The following is a 21,493-nucleotide window of genomic DNA, read 5'->3' as shown; positions in this document are numbered from 1 at the left end:
GAGAGAGAGAGAGAGAGAGAGAGAGAAAGCAAGATCACTGGCCATGAAAGCCTTGGATTCAGCATGTTGGCACTCAGAGGCAACTGTGGTGGCAATAAAAAAATAAAACTCAGGGAGTCGGGCAGTAGCGCAGCAGGTTAAGCGCAGGTGGCGCAAAGCACAAGGACCGGCGTAAGGATCCCGGTTCGAGCCCCCGGCTCCCCACCTGCAGGGGAGTCGCTTCACAGGCGGTGAAGCAGGTCTGCAGGTGTCTGTCTTTCTCTCCCCCTCTCTGTCTTCCCCTCCTCTCTCCATTTCTCTCTGACCTATCCAACAATGACATCAATAATAATAACTACAACAATAAAACAACAAGGGCAACAAAAGGGAATAAATAAATTAAATAAATATTTTTAAAAATTTGAAAAAAAATAAAATAAAATAAAAATAAAAATAGAATTAGATTAAAGAAGGACTCCAGAGCGACAGCAGTCTGCTCTGTGTGCAGGGGGGGGGGGGGCTCTGCTCAGTGTTGAGGCGGCCCTCAGCCCACACCCAGTGCACCCCAACTCTGCAGCCTTTCCCCAGGAACAAGACAGGCCCAGGTGTCCCAGAGTCCCGCCCGCCCTGGGCTCCTCCCCCACTCCGTGCCCTGCAGGGAGCAGCGGCCTCAGACTGGTCCCCTCTGCTATCAGATCAGATAGTGGGCAGCCAAGGGCACCCCGGGTGGCGCCAGCCCTGATTCCAGGGGGCCTGATATCTGGAGAACCCGCAGGCCCCGTTGCCTGGCGGGCCTGATAACCAAGGGTGCCCTTCAGCTGGTGGCAGAACTTAAAGCCCGAGGCCACCCGTGTACGGGAACAGTCATGGCGGCCTTGCAGGAGAAGAAGACGTGTGGCCAGCGGATGGAGGAGTTCCGGCACTATTGCTGGAACCCGGACACGGGCCAGATGCTGGGGCGCACGCCCGGGCGCTGGGGTACGGGAGCGGTGCTTGGTGGCCGGGGTGGGGACAGACAGGGGCACTAGACCAGGTGACACTGAGGCTGCCCACCTGCCCTCCAGAGACTGTCCTGTGACCTGGGGAGTGGAAAGGCCGTAGCCGTGAGACGCAGCCCCCGGGCTCTGGGTGGGGGAGAGACCCGGGGAGTGGGATGGCCGTAGCCGCGAGACGCAGCCCCCGGGCTCTGGGTGGGGGAGAGACCCGGGGAGTGGGATGGCCGTAGCCGCGAGACGCAGCCCCCGGGCTCTGGGTGGGGGAGAGACCCGGGGAGTGGGATGGCCGTAGCCGCGAGACGCAGCCCCCGGGCTCTGGGTGGGGGAGAGACCCGGGGAGTGGGATGGCCGTAGCCGTGAGACGCAGCCCCCGGGCTCTGGGTGGGGGAGAGACCCGGGGAGTGGGATGGCCGTAGCCATGAGACGCAGCCCCCGGGCTCTGGGTGGGCGAGGGCTGGACAGTGGCAGACCTGAGCCCCAGCTGGCGTCTGCAGACGGGTCTGGGCAGCTAAGCAGGCCGTGTGTGGTTAGCACTCCTGGGGGGGCTGCGGGGGGGGGGCAGAGGCCAGTGTGTGCAGCCAAGTGACCACACCTGTCCCTCCGCCCCACCCATGTCCACCAGAACCACCCCACCACATCCCCTAAGAACCCCAGCCCCCCATCCCATGTCCCCCGCCCCCTAAGCCCCAGGTCCCCTGGGACCCTCCCTGCACCCCATCCCCTGGGGCCCCTTGCTCCCCGGCTGAGCTCACAGCCCTCAGAGCTCCCCAGGTGGGCGGGCGCAGAGGACAGTGGGAGAACGTTTCGGAACCCCCGCCCGCCCCAGTGCTGATCAGCCTGTACTACGTGGGCTTCTACGTGGTCATGACCGGCCTGTTTGCCCTGAGCCTGTACGTGCTCATGTGGACCATCGACCCCTACACACCGGATTACCAGGACCAGCTCAAGTCACCAGGTGCTGGAGGGGCGCGGCTGGGGCAGGACGGGGCAGGCTGGGGGCAGGACAGGACGGGCTGGGGGCAGGACGGGGCAGGCTGGGGGCAGGACGGGGCAGGCTGGGGGCAGGCTGGGGGCAGGACGGGGCAGGCTGGGGGCAGGACGGGGCAGGCTGGGGGCAGGCTGGGGGCAGGACGGGGCAGGCTGGGGGCAGGACGGGGCAGGCTGGGGGCAGGCTGGGGACAGGCTGGGGGCAGGACAGGGCAGGCTGGGGGCAGGACGGGGCATGCTGGGGGCAGGACAGGGCAGGCTGGGGGCAGGACGGGGCATGCTGGGGGCAGGACGGGGCAGGCTGGGGGGCAGGATGGGGGCAGGACAGGGGGCAGGACAGGGGGCAGGCTGGGGGAATGCTGGGGGACAGGACGGGGCAGGCTGGGGGACAGGCTGGGGGGCAGGCTGGGGGCAGGCTGGGGGGCAGACTGGGGACAGGACAGGGGGCAGGACAGGGGGCAGGCTGGGGGGCAGGACGGGGCAGGCTGGGGGCAGGGTGGGGACAGGCTGGGGGCAGGACGGGGCAGGCTGGGGGTAGGACAGGGGGCAGGACGGGGCAAGCTGGGGGCAGGCTGGGGGCAGGACAGAGCAAGCTGGGGGGCAGGCTGGGGGCAGGACGGGGCAGGCTGGGGGCAGGCTGGGGGGCAGGCTGGGGACAGGACAGGGGGCAGGACAGGGGGCAGGCTGGGGGAAGGCTGGGGGCAGGCTGGGGGCAGGACAGGGAGCAGGCTGGGGGCAGGCTGGGGACAGGACAGGGGGCAGGACAGGGGGCAGGCTGGGGGGCAGGCTGGGGACAGGACAGGGGGCAGGACAGGGGGAAGGCTGGGGGAAGGCTGGGGGCAGGCTGGGGGCAGGCTGGGGGGCAGGCTGGGGGAAGGCTGGGGGCCGGACGGGACAGGCTGGGGGCAGGACAGGACAGGCTGGGGGGCAGGACGGGGCAGGCTGGGGGCAGGCTGGGGGCAGGACAGAGCAAGCTGGGGGGCAGGCTGGGGCCAGGACAGGACAGGCTGGGGGCAGGACGGGGCAGGCTGGGGGCAGGCTGGGGGGCAGGACGGGGTAGGCTGGGGGCAGGATGGGGGCAGGATGGGACAGGCTGGGGGCAGGCTGGGGGGCAGGATGGGACAGGACAGGGGGCAGGCTGGGGGCAGGCTGGGGGCAGGACGGGACAGGCTGGGGGCAGGCTGGGGGTAGGACAGGGGGCAGGACAGGGGGCGGGCTGGGGGCACACCGAGTGTGGGGGCAGGATAGGGTATGGGGGGGGACCCTGAGATGGGGGCAGAACAAGGAGGCAGAGGTTCTCTCCCAGGCTTGGAGAGAAACCCCCCAGGGTGGACAGGTCCCCAGAAGGGGACAGGCCCCCACCTGGACAAACTCCCACCTGGACAGACCCCCCAGCTGGACAGGCTCCCACCTCTCCCCACTAAAAAGGCTGGGCACAGCCTCTGGTCTGCCGGGCTGCTGGGGCATGTCCAGCTGTGGTCAGTGGCCCACCCCCTCGGCTCTGCCAGCGCCACCTGTTCGGCCCCACCTGGAGCCGGTGACCATGGACTCTTCCAGGGGTGACGCTGCGGCCGGACGTGTATGGCGAGCACGGCCTGGACATCTCCTACAACCTGTCCAGCCCTGACAGCTGGAGAGGCCTCGTGCTCACACTGCACAACTTCTTGGCAGGTGGGCAGCGGGCAGTGGTGCAGGTGGGCCCGCAGGTGGGTCCCACGCCCGTGGCCCCGTCTGCAGGATGCGGTCAGCCGTGGTCAGCCGCGGTCTCTCCCTCAGGCTACTCGCCGGAGCTCCAGGAACATAACCTGAACTGCACGGAGGAGGGCTACTTCCTGCAGCCCAGCTTCCGGGCCCCGAACCACACCAAGTTCTCCTGCAGGTTCACGGCCGACATGTTGCACAACTGCTCTGGCCAACAGGACCCCAGCTTCGGCTTCATGGAGGGGAAGCCCTGCTTCCTGCTGAAGATGAACAGGGCGCGTCCCAGGCTGGGGGCTGGGGGAGAGGGGCAGGCAGAGGCCAGGGGAAGCAGGCCAGGGGCCAGGGGACGGGCAGGCTGGGGTGTCAGAGGGCCAGGGGACGGGCAGGCTGGGTGTCAGAGGGCCAGGGGACAGGCAGGCTGGGTGTCAGAGGGCATGGGGAGGGCAGGCTGAGGCCAGGGGAGGGCAGGCTGGGGGCCATGAGAGCTAGGCGTGTGGGCAGGGTGGGTGCAGGCAGCCGGGGTGCTGGGCACCCTTTGCCAGCCAAGGTGTCTGGAATGGGCTGGTCCATGCTCATCATGGACTGGGGAGCAGTTACGGGGATCCTGGGGGTCAGGGCGGGGCACACCTGGGCTGGGTGAAGGTGGTCCCGCACCTTGTGGCCAGGTCCACGTTCCTCCCACATGGTCAGCCAGGCGTCTGTGCCCTGCAGCTCCCAGCAGCCAGAAGTCCTAAGAGACCTGTCCCAGCTGCGTGGGTGCTGGTTCCACAGAGGGCACCCAGGACCGGGCGAGACTGGGGAGCCAGGACAGAGACGTGGGCACCACCGGCCCGTGGGCGGGAGTCGGATGTCATGCCAGCATGCCCCCAGCTGCAGTGATGTCCTCAGCCTCCCAGTGCTCACAGCCCCTCCATCCACAGATTGTGGGGTTCCTCCCTGGTAACACCACGGTGCCCAGAGTGGACTGCGCCTTCCTGGTGAGTGGCCCTGAGCCCTGGGAACCCGTCAGCCCCCAGGCTACTCCCCACCCACTAGGCTGCCACCCCCTCAAGACACTGCAGCCCCTCACCTCAAGGTACCAGTCCAACCCCCAGACTCCCAGAAACAGCCTTCTGCATAGAATATAAAGCTCGTTACCACCACTGCACCCAAGCCCGGCCCTGCTCCCCAGAGGCCCGGGACACCAGGACCGAGCCCCAGAGCACCGGCCCTTCGAGGCCACCCACCCCTGCCCCAGGCCCCCAACCCAGCCCCCACTGCTCTGGTGTTCAGTGCCCCCACCCCCACCCTGGGGCAGGTTGTTTCTTGGTCTGTCACTGCCCCCAAGGGACCAGATCTCCCCTCCAGACAAGCTCGGCCATCACGGTGAGGACAGAGTCCATGGCAGCGGTGGCTTCTGACCCATATGTTCACCTGGCTCTCAGCCCCTCCAGGCAGGGCTGCCCCTGCCCACTCCACAGCCTCCAGACGGGGGCTGCAGGGCCTGGTCATCTCACACAGGTGCATGCCCCGGGAGCTTAGTGCTGGTCACCACACCAGACCCAGGCCGCTGACCACACCAGCACAGGGCAGGCACACACACACGGCCCAGGCAGGCGTGTGCAGAGCGGGCGGGCGGGCGGACACGCTTGCACACACACCCAGGCAGGCGTGTGCAGAGCGGGCGGGCGGGCGGGCGCACAGACACGCTTGCACACACACACGGCCCAGGCAGGCGTGTGCAGAGCGGGCAGGCGCACAGACACGCTTGCACACACACAAGGCCCAGGCAGGCGTGTGCAGAGTGGATGGGCGCGCGTACACACTTGCACACACACCCAGGCAGGTGTGTGCCCTGACGCCGTCTCCCCGCAGGACCCAGCCCGCCAGCACCAGGAGCCTCTGCAGGTGGCCTTCTACCCCCCCAACGGCACCTTCGACCTGCACTACTTCCCTTACTACGGCAGGAAGGCCCAGGTAGGCCTTGGCCAGTGGATACGGGGCAGTGTGGACAGGTGGTCCCGGCCAAGGAAGCACAGACAGACAGACAGTCCCCAGGCCCAGCTGCTGACCCATAAGACAGTGTCCACATGAAGGACCGGCGTAAGGATCCCAGTTCGAGTCCCCGGATCACCACCTGCAGAGGGGTCGCTTCACAAGTGGTGAAGCAGGTCTGCAGGTGTCTGTCTTTCTCTCCCCCTCTGTCTTGCCCTCCTCTCTCCATTTCTCTCTGTCCTCTCCAACAATGACGACATCAGTAACAATAACTATGATAAAAAGACAAGGGCAACAAAAGGGGAAAAAAAAGTGTCCACATGGGCAGAGCAAACCTGCCCTAGAGCCCTGGGCCCTGCTCTTCCTTCCCAAGGCCTCCACAGCTGCCCAGTGCTGACCACTGCCTATCTGTGTCTAGGGGTCTGGTCAGGACAGGTAGCCATGACAGGGGAGCGGGCTGGACACTGAGACTAGTCACTGAGATGGGGGCTCATCACTGAGACGGGAGGCTGGTCACTGAGACGGGGGGGCTGGACACTGGACACAGATGAGGGGGCTGGTCACTGAGATGGGAACTGGACACTGATATGGGAAGCTGGACACTGAGACGGGGGCTGGTCACTGAGATGGGGAGCTGGACACTGAGATGGGGGCTGGACACTGAGACGGGGCTGGTCACTGAGATGGTGGGCTGGTCACTGGACACTGAGATGGGGGCTGGACACTGAGATGGTGGGCTGGACACTGGACACTGAGATGGGGGCTGGACACTGAGATGGGGGCTGGTCACTGAGACGGGGGCTGGACACTGAGATGGTGGGTTGGTCACTGGACACAGATGGGGGGCTGGACACTGAGATGGGGGCTGGACACTGAGATGGTGGGCTGGTCACTGAGATGGTGGGCTGGTCACTGAGATGGTGGGCTGGTCACTGAGATAGTGGGCTGGTTACTGAGACGGGGGCTGGTCACTGGACAGATGGGGGGTAGACACTGAGATGGTGGCTGGACACTGAGACGGGGGGCTGATCACTGAGATGGGGGCTGATCACTGAGACGGGGGGGGGCCGGTCACTGAGACGGGGGCTGGACATTGAGACGGAGGCTGGTCATAGAGACCGGGGCTGGTCACTGAGACGGGGGGCTGATCACTGAGATGGGGGCTGATCACTGAGACGGGGGGCTGGTCACTGAGACGGGGGGCTGATCACTGAGATGGGGGCTGATCACTGAAACGGAGGCTGGTCATAGAGACCGGGGCTGGTCACTGAGACGGGGGGCTGATCACTGAGATGGGGGCTGATCACTGAGACGGGGGGGCCGGTCACTGAGACGGGGGCTGGACATTGAGACGGAGGCTGGTCATAGAGACCGGGGCTGGTCACTGAGACGGGGGGCTGATCACTGAGATGGGGGCTGATCACTGAGACGGGGGGCTGGTCACTGAGACGGGGGGCTGGTCACTGAGATGGGGGCTGATCACTGAGACGGGGGGCTGGTCACTGAGACGGGGGGCTGGTCACTGAGACGGGGGGCTGGACACTGAGATGGGGGCTGATCACTGAGACGGGGGGCTGGTCACTGAGACGGGGGGCTGATCACTGAGATGGGGGCTGATCACTGAAACGGAGGCTGGTCATAGAGACCGGGGCTGGTCACTGAGACGGGGGGCTGATCACTGAGATGGGGGCTGATCACTGAGACGGGGGGCTGATCACTGAGACGGGGGGCTGGTCACTGAGACGGGGGGCTGATCACTGAGATGGGGGCTGATCACTGAGATGGGGGCTGATCACTGAAACGGAGGCTGGTCATAGAGACCGGGGCTGGTCACTGAGACAGGGGGCTGATCACTGAGATGGGGGCTGATCACTGAGACGGGGGGCTGATCACTGAGATGGGGGCTGATCACTGAGACGGGAGGCTGGACACTGAGCCGGGGGCTGGTCACTGAGACGGGGGGCTGATCACTGAGACGGGGGGCTGGTCACTGAGACGGGGGGCTGGACACTGAGCCGGGGGGCTGGTCACTGAGACATGTCCACTGCCCACCCCTCCCTGACCCTTCAGCCCACCTATACCAACCCGCTAGTGGCCGCAAAGCTGCTCAATGTGCCCCGGAACACGGAGGTGGACATTGTGTGCCGGGTCCTGGCCGAGCATGTGACCTCCGACAACCCCCACGACCCATACGAGGGCAAAGTGGAGTTCAAGCTGCAGATCCAGGAGGGGGGTACACCCCTGTCCCCCACCCCCACACGTCGCCTGAGCCCCCCGGGACCCATGACAGACAATAAAGGTTAAAGCTGCGTCACTGCTGGGGCTCCAGTGCTCGGCCAGCTCCTCAGGGGCGAGGGATGGGGGCCGGGGGTGGCTGTGGGCACCACACAGCAGGTACACAGCCCACTGAGCCGCCTTGCCAGCCCTCAGACAGCTCTAACACTCTGGGTGTTGGGGGGCTTGCCTGGAAGAGCACTGCCCCCCCAGATGCTGGGACTGAGCCCCAAGGATGGCAGTGCCAGCTGTGCTGTGCCAACCTCCTCTCTCCAGCCCCCCACGCCCTTGCCCTCGCCAGCCTAGGCCTTGAGCAGGACGTCACACCTCCCACTCACGTGGCCACAAGCCACAGATGACAGGTGGCCCAGCGCCAGAGGGCAGACGCCTCCCCCAGGACCCAGCTGCCCCATAGGCCCCCACCCACCAGGGACGTGCCTACCCGCTCTGAACATGACCCCTGCCACAAACACACGCACTCGACCACCTGCTTTAAACACACCCGCACCCTACACACTCCCACAGCAGAGACCCCTCGGCATGCCCACGCCCTGGTCACGCCCACCCCCACTGGACACAACCCCACACCACACGTGCCCTGCATGGGACGTGCCCACGTGCCCCGTCAGCCTGCCAGCCTCAGGGTGAAGGCTGAGCTGTTTCTGGCCCTGCAGGGTGGGGCCCCAGGGTGTCGTCCATGCGGACCCCCACCCCATGAGAGCCCTGGACCACCAGGCCCCCCATGCCTCAGGCCCGCCACCCTCCCGTCATCAAACTCTTGAGCCTCAGAACCGGGCTCCAGGCCCCAAGGCAGGGTCGGGGGCTGGGTGCCCGGCTCAGTGCCTACGGCAGCATCCCAGTCAAGAGACACGGCCGTTTAAAATGCTCATGCGCGTTTTATTAATAAAAACTAACAGTGTTGAGTTAAACAAGTCAGACGATTAAAGTCTCTTTATATTCCATAAAATATTACAGAAAAAGTTTATTTGTGTTTCAATAAAAAGACTTGCTTCTCAACAGGCAGTCCAGCCATGCGTCATGGTTCCTCGCCAATAGTTTTAAAACAGGCGACTGTCCTCAGATGCCTTTTCTTTATAAAAAGGAACTATTAAAAATGATCGACAAATTCTGAGTTAAAAAACTGTTAAAACATTCTCTATATTTAATCTCAACTTTATAATAGATCACAGAAGATACCGTCAGAACAGATGCGACTGCTCCGTTGCGTCCTCAGACGCCTCTGTAAACAGCTATGTGACCGCGCCCGCCAGCGGCTCCAACCAGACTCCCAGAAGGGCACAGGGCCGGGGTGGGGAGGGGCCGCGACGCTACTGGGGGTGCCCACCAGCCCGGGCACTGTGAGAGGGACGGGCCGTGGGCGCAGGGGCCGCGGCGTCCTCAGGCCAACAGGAGCGGGGATGGACGGGGACAAGCCATCTCTCAAAAAGCAGGGAACACAAACACAGAATCGCCCTGAGTGGCGGGGCCAGGCAGCAGGGCCGCAGTGCAGTGCCAGGGCCACGCAGGAGCCGGGCAGGCGTGTCAGTCCTCCTCCTCGTTCTCAAAGTCCTCGTCGTCCTCGTCCTCGTCCCCCACGCACGACACGGGCGTCTCCACCCGAGACCCGCTGTACTGGGACCCGCTGGAGCTGGTGGCCAGCATCCCGTCCCCTCCGTTGGTTAGGTCACTGCAGAGGCGTGGGGACGCAGTGAGGGGCCAGACCCACCAGCAGGGACAGAGGGACAGTCAGGGGACAGACCCACCAGCGGGGACAGAGGGACAGTTGGGACAGACCCACCAGCGGGAACAGAGGGACAGTCAGGGGACAGACCCACCAGCAGGGACAGAGGGACAGTCAGGGGACAGCACCACCAGCAGGGACAGAGGGACAGTCAGGGGACAGACCCACCAGTGGGACAGAGGGACAGTCAGGGGACAGACCCACCGGCAGGGACAGAGAGACAGTCAGGGGACAGACCCACCAGCAGGGACAGAGGGACAGTCGGGACAGACCCACCAGTGGGGACAGAGGGACAATCAGGGGACAGCACCACCAGCGGGGACAGAGGGACAGTCAGGGGACAGACCTACCGGCAGGGACAGTCAGGGGACAGACCCACCAGCACAGAGGGACAGTCAGGGGATAGACCCACCAGCGGGGACAGAGGGACAGTCAGGGGACAGACCCACCAGTGGGGACAGAGGGACAGTCAGGGGACAGACCCACCAGCGGGAACAGAGGGACAGTCAGGGGACAGACACACCAGCAGGGACAGAGGGGCAGTCAGGGGACAGACCCACCAGTGGGGACAGAGGGACAGTCAGGGGACAGCACCACCAGCAGGGACAGAGGGACAGTCAGGGGACAGATCCACCAGCGGGGACAGAGGGACAGTCGGGACAGACCCACCAGCGGGGACAGAGGGACAGTCAGGGGACAGACCCACCAGCGGGGACAGACCCACCAGTGGGGACAGAGGGACAGTCAGGGGACAGACCCACCAGCGGGGACAGAGGGACACTGTGGGTACAATACCACCAGCGGGGACAGAGGGACATGATTGGGGGACACCCACCAGCAGGGACAGAGGGACAGACACAGATGGATATAGGCCAGAACCACCCTGAAGCCCTCCTTCTCCCCGCCATGCCCACCCCCCCTTGGGCACCCCATCTTGAAGGTGAAGGGCCCCAAAGAGGCAAGCCACCCCCCGTGACACAGGTGACCCTGCTGTGTGGGTGACCGAGCACCTGGGGGTGTGGCTGGCTGGGGTGGGGCGCTGCACCCGGCTGGGGCTCAGACCAGTGAGTCAGAGCCGGAAAGGCCAGAGCCCTCTGGGGACAGGGGGCACCAGCAGGCCTCTCGGGGACAGTGAGGACACCGCACGTCTGAGCAGCTGCTGTGGGGACGGTCCCATCCTCGGGCTCTGTAACAATCTCGGGGGCTCGGGGCCCGGGCCCACGTCCAGGTGCCATCTCTGGGGACTGGGGACGGCAGGGAACAGCAGGGAGGCCGCGGCAGACAGCCCCGGGTGCCACCCACCTGGCCGAGAGCCTCGTGCCGTTAGAGCCTGAAATGGTGGATGCCAGGAAAACGCCGCCGATGGTCCCCTGAGCCATTTCTGGGGGACAGAGGAGGGCAGCTCAGGGGACCCGAGGCCACCAGCCGCCCCGCCGCCCGTCCCCGGATGCTGCGCAGGCTCAGGGCCCCACCCGCCTGCCCGCTGACCTGTGACGTAGGGCTCCAGCGCCTTGGGCACCAGGCTGCGGGCCGTCCTCAGATCTTCAGCCGAGCAGCTGCCCGAGTCCAGCCCGCAGGCCAGGCCCATGCGCTTCAGCACCTCGATGTCATCGTGGATCTCAAACGTGTTGTCAAAGTTGAACAGGTACTCGAACCTGCGGAGGGAGGGCGGGCGGGCGGGGCGTCGGCCAGGGGCAGCCATGCCGGGCGAGAGGCCGACGCTGCCCAGCTTCTGGCCCGCACCCGCTCACACCTCCAGACCACAGCGGGCAGACACCCAAGGGACGGGGTCCGAGGGGAGGGGACGCACAGGGAGCGCCCCAACTCGACCGAGCATGGAGCTGCCAGCACGGAGTAGCCGGCCCCAGCATTCACGGCAAGCTCTGCAGCGTGGGCACAGGGCACAGCCGGGCCAGCCAGGGACACTGAGGACACCCAGGGCACAGCTGGGGACGCTAAGGACACCCAGGGCCACTGAGGACACCCAGGGCCACAGGACACACCCAGGGCCACAGGACACACCCAGGACACACCTGGGCCACCCAGGCCACCCCGGGCCCCAGGCTGCTCCCCTCCCCCAAGGGGCCATGGGCAGTGAGGGACGCGGCCGGGCACAGGTCCCGGGTCCTGGGTCCCGGGCCTACTTGTCGTTGGAGATGCTGCAGTCGATGACGGTCTTCTTGCTGGTGTTGACGATAATGAAGGGCAGGTGGATGACGGAGTTTGGGGGCGGCGGGCGGCCCGCCTGCTGCTCAGCCTGCCGGTTCCTCTGCACCAGGTTCTTGAACGCGATTTGCTGGGGGCGGGGCTCAGACCTGACTCACCCCTGCCGGGACCCCACGCCTCACCCCCCCCCCGACCTCACGCACCTCCCGTGCCCCTGCTCTCTGCCCTCCGAGGGCACGTGAGGCTGCCAGCCCTGCCCAGCCCCTCACCTGCAGGATGAGCTCCTGAAGTTGGGACTGTTTCTGCTTTATCCTCTCCAGCCTCCTCTGCCGCTCCACCTTCAAACACCACACACAACTCACCACTGTGCTGCTGTGGGGACCAGGCCGGCCACACAGGGTGAGGGGCCCAGGGGACAGGCTCCAGGGAGGGACGAGGGCCCAGGGATGAGAGGTGTCAGGGCCAGGGTGATACCCCTGGGCGGCAGGCTGGGTGTGTAAGGGCAGAGGCCTGAGGGGACAGGCCCGGGGGCGGGGGGGCAGGCCCAGGGACAGGCCGGGCACGTGAGGGCAGGCCCGGCTGGTGCTGTCGCCCCTCTCACCTCCCCACGTGGGCTGGCGGCGGCTGACGTCAGCGCGCAGGACGAGGGTGGAGCCCGCCGGGCCGCAGGGGGCCGTACCTCGAGGTTCTGGCATTCCTGGGCCGAGTTGGTGGGCAGCCCAATCCATTTAATTTCCTTCTTCTCCTTGGAGATGATGTTCATGGCCATGAGCACGTTGAGGGCATCGTACACCCGGCGTCTAATGTTCTTCTGGTCGTAGGCCTGCGGGGCAGACGCTGACCACCCGCCCAGGGCACTGCCACCCAGGGGACGCAGGGCAACGCTGACCACCCGCCCAGGGCTCTGCCGCCCACACAGTGGACGCGGGGCAGACAGTGACCACCCGCCCAGGGCACCGGCGCCCACGCAGGAGAGGACCCGGTCGAGGGGGCCACAGGAACAGGGCAACAAGCTCCAGCCCACGTGGGCCCAGACCCTGGGACCGGAAGCCACGGCCGGGAAAGTCCAGACCCCACGTCCACCGGGCCAGGCCCGCGGCCGCCCACGCCGTGCAACCCGCGTGACGCACCGACTCGCTGGGCAGCAGGTGTGTGTCCCCGGCGCTGAACTCGGCCACCAGCTCGTCGGCCACTTCGTTGTAGGAGGTGGTGCCTTTGCGCTGCACCTTCTCACAGACCTTCATGGAGAAATGCCGCAGCCCCTTACCGTTCTTCTCGCCCTTGCGGCCGCGCTTCCTGCAGGAAAAAGTTAGCATGCAGCCCCTGGCGCCAGAGACGGACGGACAGACCCAGGAGGACAGCCCACGGACACGAGGGACAGAGCAGGCCACAGCCCTCGGACACGGGGGACGGAGCAGGCCACAGCCCTCAGACACGGGGGACGGAGCAGGCCACAGCCCTCAGACACGGGGACAGAGCAGGCCACAGCCCTCAGACACGGGGGACGGAGCAGGCCACAGCCCTCAGACACGGGGACAGAGCAGGCCACAGCCCTCAGACACGGGGGACAGAGCATGCCACAGCCCTCAGACACGGGGGACAGAGCAGGCCACAGCCCTCAGACACGGGGACAGAGCAGGCCACAGCCCTCAGACACGGGGGACAGAGCAGGCCACAGCCCTCAGACACGGGGGACAGAGCAGGCCACAGCCCTCAGACACGGGGGGACAGAGCAGGCCACAGCCCTCAGACACGGGGGACAGAGCAGGCCACAGCCCTCAGACACGGGGGACAGAGCAAACCACAGCCCTCAGACACGGGGGACGAAGCAGGCCACAGCCCTCAGACACGGGGACAGAGCAGGCCACAGCCCTCAGACACGGGGACAGAGCAGGCCACAGCCCTCAGACACGGGGGACAGAGCAGGCCACAGCCCTCAGACACGGGGGACAGAGCAGGCCACAGCCCTCAGACACGGGGGGACAGAGCAGGCCACAGCCCTCAGACACGGGGGACAGAGCAGGCCACAGCCCTCAGACACGGGGGACAGAGCAAACCACAGCCCTCAGACACGGGGGACGGAGCAGGCCACAGCCCTCAGACACGGAGGGACGGAGCAGGCCACAGCCCTCAGACACGGGGGACGAAGCAGGCCACAGCCCTCAGACACGGGGGACGGAGCAGGCCACAGCCCTCAGACACGGGGGACAGAGGAGGCCACAGCCCTCGGACACGGGGGACAGAGCAGGCCACAGCCCTCAGACACGGGGGACAGAGCAGGCCACAGCCCTCAGACACGGGGGACAGAGCAGGCCACAGCTGACACGGGGGACAGAGCAGGCCACAGCCCTCAGACATGGGGGACGGAGTAGGCCACAGCCCTCAGACACAGGGGACAGAGCAGGCCACAGCTGACACGGGGGACGGAGCAGGCCACAGCCCTCAGACATGGGGGACAGAGCAGGCCACAGCCCTCAGACACGGGGGACAGAGCAGGCCACAGCTGACACGGGGGACAGAGCAGGCCACAGCCCTCAGACATGGGGGACGGAGTAGGCCACAGCCCTCAGACACAGGGGACAGAGCAGGCCACAGCTGACACGGGGGACGGAGCAGGCCACAGCCCTCAGACACGGGGGACAGAGCAGGCCACAGCTGACACAGGGGACGGAGCAGGCCACAGCCCTCGGACACTGAGGACAGAGCAAACCACAGCCGACACGGGGGACAGAGCAGGCCACAGGCCTCGGATACTGGGGGTGGAACAGAACCACAGGCCTCCTCAGAAGCCTTGCCAACTGTGTCCCTGTGTCCTTGGGGACAGGCCCATAGGAGCAGGTGGGGGTGGGCAGCCAACTGGGTAACTGCACGTCCCTCAGAGGTGGGAGTCTGACAGGGCCAGAGGACCCGGGGCCATGGAGGGGTCACCGCGGGGGCGTGGGCAGTTCTGAGGAACAGCTGGCCAGGAGGCACCAGGGACCATCCTGGGAGGGCGACCAAGGGGCCGCTGGCCACCCAGTTGGGCCCTCTCGTTCTCAGAGTCCAGCAGAGGCAGGTGCAAGGCCACAGCTCAGGGCCAGCCGGCCAGCCCCCCACCTTCCCATCGGTCAGTCCCACTCCTGAGGGCCCTGCCACGGCGTGCTCACCCGGCTGACCAGGGAGACGGCTCCGACGGCTGGTTCTGGGAGACGAAATGAGTGTTGGGCGTGTGAGGGCTGCTCACCACCACCGAGCTGGCCGCGGCCGGCCGCTGTGGCGTGCCGATCACCTGCAGGAGGGGCCACATCTGCAGTCACCAGGCCGGCCACCGGGCCCATCCCCACGGGAGGCAGAGGGGCTGGCGCCGTCCCCAGGCCGGAGACCCCGCCGTCAGAGGAAGCCACACGGCTATACACGTGCGCCACGGTGCCTGCCCTGGGGGCTCGGGGTCAGGGGTCGTGGGCCCCCCTCACCTTTCTGAGACCTGGACACCCATCCTCCATCTGAGCTAAGCCAGCTAATCCGCAGAGACTGGGGTCATTCCCATGTCCCGGAAGCGACCCCGGGATTGGCACAGGGACTCTGGGGGGTCAGGGCCGTGGGATCTGGGTCCTTGGGGGGTGGAGTGGTCATGGGACCTGGGTCTTGGGACATCTAGGGAGACCTGGGACGCTGGCCGGATATTAATACTCAAAGGGGGATGACTGACTGGCCTCAGGTCAACGGGGACACCCCCTGCAAGCCCGGCTTCACCCCAGGGCAGCTGGCTCTCCCAGGACACCCCTGTACCAAGGGCCTGTCTCCAGGGAGGGGCCGAGGGTTATTTCAGGCAGACGCATCTCCGTGCCCTTCTTAGTGGGATCCGTGAGCCTCGCGGAAGCTGACCTGGCGCTTTATAAATTAGCCTGAGCCCAGACCTCGGTCACTCCATGTCCCTGGCCAGGGACCCAGAGCAGCCCGGCCAGGCTGCACACCGTGCCACCATGAGCACAGAGCCAGCGGCCGGGAGGCCGGGTCCCGGCCAGGCTGCAGCCCCCAGGCGGGAGGTCGGTCCCTGGCAGTGCTGAGCTGGTTCCACCGTCTGGCCTAGCACCCAGGTCCATGCCCGCCCCGCCCGTGCCCGCCCTGCCCGTGCCCGCCCGTGCCCCGCCCCGCCTTGCCCATGCCCCGCCCCGCCTTGCCCATGCCCGCCCTGCCCGTGCCCGCCCTGCCCGTCCCCTACCTGCCCGTCCCCCCCTGCCCGTGCCCTACCTGCCCGTGCCCGCCCTGCCCGTGCCCGTCCTGCCCGTCCCCCACCCTGCCCGTGCCCACCCTGCCTGTGCCCACCGAGATGTGCGTCGCCAGGCCCTGAGCTCAGAGACGCCCGGGAAGCCCTGCAGGCTGGGACCCCCAGACACCCATGCTGGCCGTGAGTCCACGCGCCAGGCCCCCAGTGGAGCAGGGGCAGTCGGCCCAGCCCCCCTGCAGCCCCCCCCCGCCCAGGGCCCCCACGGCCCCTCACCACTTGCTGGGCTATGTTGACATTGGAATGTCCGAAGGTTTTGGGCAGGAGCTGCTTCCCAAGGGTGTTCACAGTGGACGGGTGCACGGCGACCAGAGACACCACACCTGCAACGGCACACCTGTGAGCTGGGGAGGGGCCACACCTGTGAGCTGGGGAAGGGCTCACACCTGTGAGCTGGGGAGGGGCCACACCTGTGAGCTGGGGAGGGGCCACACCTGTGAGCTGGGGAGGGGCCACACCTGTGAGCTGGGGAGAGGCCACACCTGTGAGCTGGGGAGGGGCCACACCTGTGAGCTGGGGAGGGGTCACATCTGTGAGCTGGGGGAGGGGTCACACCTGTGAGCTGGGGGAGGGACCACACCTGTGAGCTGGGGGAGGGACCACACCTGTGAGCTGGGGGAGGGGCCACACCTGTGAGCTGGGGGAGGGGTCACACCTGTGAGCTGGGGGAGGGGCCACACCTGTGAGCTGGGGGAGGGGCCACACCTGTGAGCTGGGGGAGGGGCCACACCTGTGAGCTGGGGAGGGGCCACACCTGTGAGCTGGGGGAGGGGCCACACCTGTGAGCTGGGGAGGGGCCACACCTGTGAGCTGGGGAGGGGCCACACATGTGAGCTGGGGAGGGGCCACACCTGTGAGCTGGGCGAGGGGCCACACCTGTGAGCTGGGGAGGGGTCACACCTGTGAGCTGGGGGAGGGGCCACACCTGTGAGCTGGAGAGGGGCCACACCTGTGAGCTGGGGAGGGGCCACACCTGTGAGCTGGGCAAGGGGCTACACCTGTGAGCTGGGGAGGGGTCACACCTGTGAGCTGGGGGAGGGGTCACACCTGTGAGCTGGGGGAGGGGCCACACCTGTGAGCTGGGGGAGGGGCCACACCTGTGAGCTGGGGGAGGGGCCACACCTGTGAGCTGGGGAGGGGCCACACCTGTGAGCTGGGGGAGGGGCCACACCTGTGAGCTGGGGAGGGGCCACACCTGTGAGCTGGGGAGGGGCCACACATGTGAGCTGGGGAGGGGCCACACCTGTGAGCTGGGCGAGGGGCCACACCTGTGAGCTGGGGAGGGGTCACACCTGTGAGCTGGGGGAGGGGCCACACCTGTGAGCTGGAGAGGGGCCACACCTGTGAGCTGGGGAGGGGCCACACCTGTGAGCTGGGCAAGGGGCTACACCTGTGAGCTGGGGAGGGGTCACACCTGTGAGCTGGGGGAGGGGTCACACCTGTGAGCTGGGGGAGGGGCCACACCTGTGAGCTGGGGAGGGGCCACACCTGTGAGCTGGGGGTAGGTGGAGATTGATGGGGCAGGTGGGGAGCAGCTAGGTACTCACTGACAACCAGGTGACACCCAGGCTGCCCTCCCAGGACTTGGGCCAGTCCGGCCCTGTGGGGACCCAGGTTGGGCCGTGCTGCTGAGGTCTGCGGTGCCGGCCGGCCAGGAACGAGCTCTGCTCCCACACCTCAGGCTCCCGGCCCAGGACGGGCAGCGAGGGCCTGGTCAGCACCGGTGACCGCCCTGGGACACCCGGCACCTGAGAGGTATGGCTTCGGTGCCCCCACCCCGTGGCTTCTGTGTGGGCGCTGTGTCACCAGCTTACGCAGGACACGGGAGCTCAGGGGAGACGGCCCTCGGCCGGGGGCCCTGGCCCTCCCCTGCTGACCCTCCGCGCTCTGCAGCACGGCACTCAGGCCCACACAGCCATCTGCTTACATGGCGGAAGCTCCCGGATTTGCTCGACTGTGAGTCTGGCTTGTGGCTGCCTGCAAGGCCCTAGGGACTCTGTGGGCCGTGGCCAGATGTCCCCACTGCTGACCTGTGGGGCGCTGCCTCCCCGGGGCCTTAGCACCTGTGGGTAAGGGGGGCAGTGGGAGCGACAGGTGGACGGGTCAGGAGGTGTGGCCCTGTGGGGTCAGGGGTCAGGGTGTGTGGCCCTGTGGGGTCAGGGGTGTGGCCCTGTGGGGTCAGGGGTGTGGCCCTGTGGGGTCAGGGTGTGTGGCCCTGTGGGGTCAGGGGTGAGGCCCTGTGGGGTCAGGGTGTGTGGCCCTGTGGGGTCAGGGTGTGTGGCCCTGTGGGGTCAGGGTTTGAGGCCCTGTGGGGTCAGGGTGTGTGGCCCTGTGGGATCAGGGTATGTGGCTCTGTGAGGTCAGGGGTGTGGCCCTATGGGGTCAGGGTGTGTGGCCCTGTGGGGTCAGGGTGTGTGGCCCTGTGGGGTCAGGGTGTGTGGCCCTATGGGGTCAGGGTGTGTGGCCCTGTGGGGTCAGGGTATGTGGCCCTGTGGGGTCAGGGTTTGAGGCCCTGTGGGGTCAGGTTGTGTGGCCCTGTGGGGTCAGGGTATGTGGCCCTGTGGGGTCAGGGTGTGTGGCCCTGTGGGGTAAGGGCTCAGGAGGTGTGGCACTGTGGGGTCAGGGGTCAGGGTTTGTGGCCCTGTGGGGTCAGGAGGTGTGGCCCTGTGGGGTCAGAGTGTGGGGTCTGTGTGGAGTGTCCAGTCGCCAGCCCTGTCTGGATGGGGGGGTGCATTCCCACAGCCACACCCATACTGACACCCTCACCCATGGAATGGCCCTGGGACCAGTGAGTGAAGGGTTTTATCCTCAGGCTCCTGCAGGACAAAACCCAGAGCAGGACAGACCCCAGAGCAGGACAGACCCCAGGGCAGGACAGACCCCAGGGCAGGACAGACCCCAGGGCAGGACAGACCCCAGGGCAGGACAGACTCCACAGCAGGACAGACCCCAGAGCAGGACAGACCCCCAGAGCAGGACAGACCCCCAGAGCAGGACAGACCCCCAGGGCAGGACAGACCCCAGGGCAGGACAGACCCCAGAGCAGGACAGACCCCAGAGCAGGACAGACCCCAGGGCAGGACAGACCCCAGGGCAGGACAGACCCCAGAGTAGGACAGACCCCCAGGGCAGGACAGACCCCAGGGCAGGACAGACCCCAAGGCAGACCCCAGGGCAGGACAGACCCCCAGGACAGACCCCAGAGCGGGACAGACCCCCAGAGCGGGACAGACCCCCAGGGCAGGACAGACCCCAGGGCAGGACAGACCCCAGGGCAGGACAGACCCCAGAGCAGGACAGGACAGACCCCAGAGCAGGACAGGACAGACCCCAGAGCAGGACAGACCCCAGAGCAGGACAGACCCCCAGAGCAGGACAGACCCCCCAGGGCAGGACAGACCCCAGGGCAGGACAGACCCCAGGGCAGGACAGACCCCCCAGGGCAGGACAGACCCCAGGGCAGGGCAGGACAGACCCCCAGCTCCCCTGGCCCCCAGAAGACCCCAGGGCTGGGCACTGTGTCCGTACCTTTCCCAGGGCTCAGGTTCTGGTCAATAAACACCTTGAGTTCTCCGTTGGCTTCTATTAGCCCGGCCTGCGGGGACAGAGCGGTCAGCGGCAGCACAGGCCAGCACCCAGCCAGCAGGGCCACACAGCCCGTGGCCGCCTGACCGCAGCCAGCGTCCACCCGGGGTACCAGTGACCCGGCCAAGTCTGAGGCTGGGTCGCCACGAGCAGAGGCCGGCACCCATCTCCCACGGGCCTCCCTGCCCACCTCCCTGAGGCCACCACGGCCTGGCGGGGCTATTCCCCGGCTGGCGACAAGGAGGGTCTCCCGGGGTCAGGGATGGCCGGAAGGGGGTCAGCTGAGACCCGCAGAACCTGAGTCCCCGAGTCCCGGCTGCCAGACCCCATGCTCAGCAGGTGCCACCCAGAAGGGCAGCCCCACCAGGGTCGTGGGGCGCCGGGGCTCCAGACCTCTGGAACGTGGGAAGAAACGGGGTCCCCACAGACACGGGGGCAGGCGCCTCTCCTCCTCGCTTCCCCCAAGGGCACCCGGGGCGGCAGCCCAGGCTGTGTGCCCCAGCTTTCCTGCAGACGCCCCCTGCCCACGGCACCCAGCTCCTCGGGGCCCGGGCCACACGCACCACGGCACAGGCTACACGGGCCTGGGGCGCTGCTGAAGTCGTCTCCCCCCCGTTCCCGGGACAGCCCCCCAATGCCCGCCCACTAGCTGAGCTGCGCCGCGGCCGACCTCAGAACATGCAGCAGCCACGCCACGGCCAGCCCCTGGTGTCACGGCGACGCGTGTGGAGCACAGACCCACGGGACGGCCCAGGCTGCGGTGCGTGAGCCCCGGGCACGTGGAGAGCCCCACGGCACGACGTGACACGAGGCCCCAGAGTATGAGGCTGCCTGGCGGCCCCACGACGTGACACAGGGTGGCACAGACCCTGCTACGGCAGTGTGGCACATGGGCCCACGACACTGAGACCACAGCACGCCGCTGGCACCTGCCACACTGACACGCAGGCCGCATGATGTGGCGGTGTAGCGAGCAGGTCAGGGTGTAACAACGTAGCAGGGCTGGCCTCGCTCTGCTGAGGGTCTCCTGGCTGCAGCCTCAGCTGCTGGTGCCGGGACAGCCGGGTGGGGGCAGAATTCCCCGCCTTCCTGCTCCCTCTGTCTGTCTGTCTGTCTGTCTGTCTGCAGAGGTGAGACTGTCCCCTCAGCTCCCTTTCCTCCCCACTCGCCCTCCCGACCTGAGACAGAGCTCAGAGCTCAGGGCTGAGGGTGACCTCCCGCCGACAGCCCAGAGGAACCTAGTTGCTGGGGGGTGGGGGGGGGGGCGAGAGGAGGACAGAGTGGCATCGGGGACCCGTCAGTCCTGTGGAAAGGTGGCCCGGTGGGCTGCACAGCAAAGCCATCGCCCTGACATGCCACCTTTGGGGGAGCTACAGCTCACCAGGCGGAAACAGACCCCAGAGCGTGAAAGGACGGGGTGCGGCCAGGACTTGCTGAGGTCCTGGGTTCAAGCCCCAACGCCACCAACACTTTGCTCAGTGCTCTGGCCACAGAAAGGAAGAAAGACTGAGTGGGGACAGCAGAGCGGGCGGGTGTGAACAGCACGGTGCCCGGAGCAGCCAGACAGCCCCAGAGGGACTGAGCACACAGCACCAAGCCCCTGCTCCCCACGCCTAGGGGAGCAGGACACCCCGGGCTCTGAGAGACTTACCTCCTGCCGTCTCTCCCCGGGGAGACAGTTGTGACCGGGCACATGGCGACAGGCCCACAAGCACCCTCGGGGAGACGCAGGAGTGACCAGGACATGGCGTCAGGGCTGTAAGCACCGTCACCCGGGGGCGATGGGCAGACAGACAGGAGGACAGGGGGACGGGAGACAGCCGCCCG

General features: G+C 66.9%; 2 protein-coding genes across 3 annotated transcripts in view; one reads left to right on the top strand and one right to left on the bottom strand.

Annotated features, from left to right (window-relative positions):
- Positions 1–798: 798 nt before the first annotated feature.
- Positions 799–8,288, top strand: ATP4B (ATPase H+/K+ transporting subunit beta). The gene is made up of 7 exons (XM_007537454.2): positions 799–957; positions 1,801–1,929; positions 3,519–3,632; positions 3,738–3,937; positions 4,583–4,639; positions 5,517–5,618; positions 7,707–8,288. Exons 1-7 carry the CDS (start codon positions 846–848, stop codon positions 7,938–7,940), a joined length of 948 nt encoding a protein of 315 aa, XP_007537516.1. The 5' UTR covers positions 799–845; the 3' UTR covers positions 7,941–8,288.
- Positions 8,289–8,786: 498 nt separating this feature from the next.
- The window catches only part of TFDP1 (transcription factor Dp-1), a 22,995-nt gene continuing 10,288 nt past the window's right edge, over positions 8,787–21,493 (bottom strand). The window contains exons 3-12 of one of the 2 annotated variants that reach the window (XM_060183747.1): positions 19,610–19,676; positions 16,298–16,425; positions 14,964–15,085; positions 12,948–13,113; positions 12,497–12,640; positions 12,087–12,155; positions 11,796–11,947; positions 11,140–11,306; positions 10,954–11,032; positions 8,787–9,597 (exon numbers count right to left, since the gene is read on the bottom strand). In XM_060183747.1, the coding sequence (XP_060039730.1) occupies positions 9,453–9,597; positions 10,954–11,032; positions 11,140–11,306; positions 11,796–11,947; positions 12,087–12,155; positions 12,497–12,640; positions 12,948–13,113; positions 14,964–15,085; positions 16,298–16,425; positions 19,610–19,676 (1,239 nt within the window). In that variant the 3' untranslated portion in view covers positions 8,787–9,452. The remainder of the gene's footprint in view (positions 9,598–10,953; positions 11,033–11,139; positions 11,307–11,795; positions 11,948–12,086; positions 12,156–12,496; positions 12,641–12,947; positions 13,114–14,963; positions 15,086–16,297; positions 16,426–19,609; positions 19,677–21,493) is intronic. The other variant, XM_060183748.1, reaches the window with a different exon arrangement.

This window comes from Erinaceus europaeus (assembly GCF_950295315.1).
Source record: "Erinaceus europaeus chromosome 5 unlocalized genomic scaffold, mEriEur2.1 SUPER_5_unloc_1, whole genome shotgun sequence".
Classification (NCBI taxonomy): domain Eukaryota; kingdom Metazoa; phylum Chordata; class Mammalia; order Eulipotyphla; family Erinaceidae; genus Erinaceus; species Erinaceus europaeus.
The sequence above is the reverse complement of the archived record's forward strand: the minus strand, read 5'-3'. Positions and strand labels throughout refer to the sequence as shown.

Bases quoted from the DNA above. Each gene is read 5' to 3' on its own strand.
- ATP4B (XM_007537454.2), top strand. From the start codon at position 846: ATGGCGGCCTTGCAGGAGAAGAAGACGTGTGGCCAGCGGATGGAGGAG. The intron at 958-1,800 runs GTACGGGAGCGG...CGCCCGCCCCAG, and splicing joins GCGCACGCCCGGGCGCTGGG to TGCTGATCAGCCTGTACTAC. The intron at 3,633-3,737 runs GTGGGCAGCGGG...TCTCTCCCTCAG, and splicing joins ACTGCACAACTTCTTGGCAG to GCTACTCGCCGGAGCTCCAG.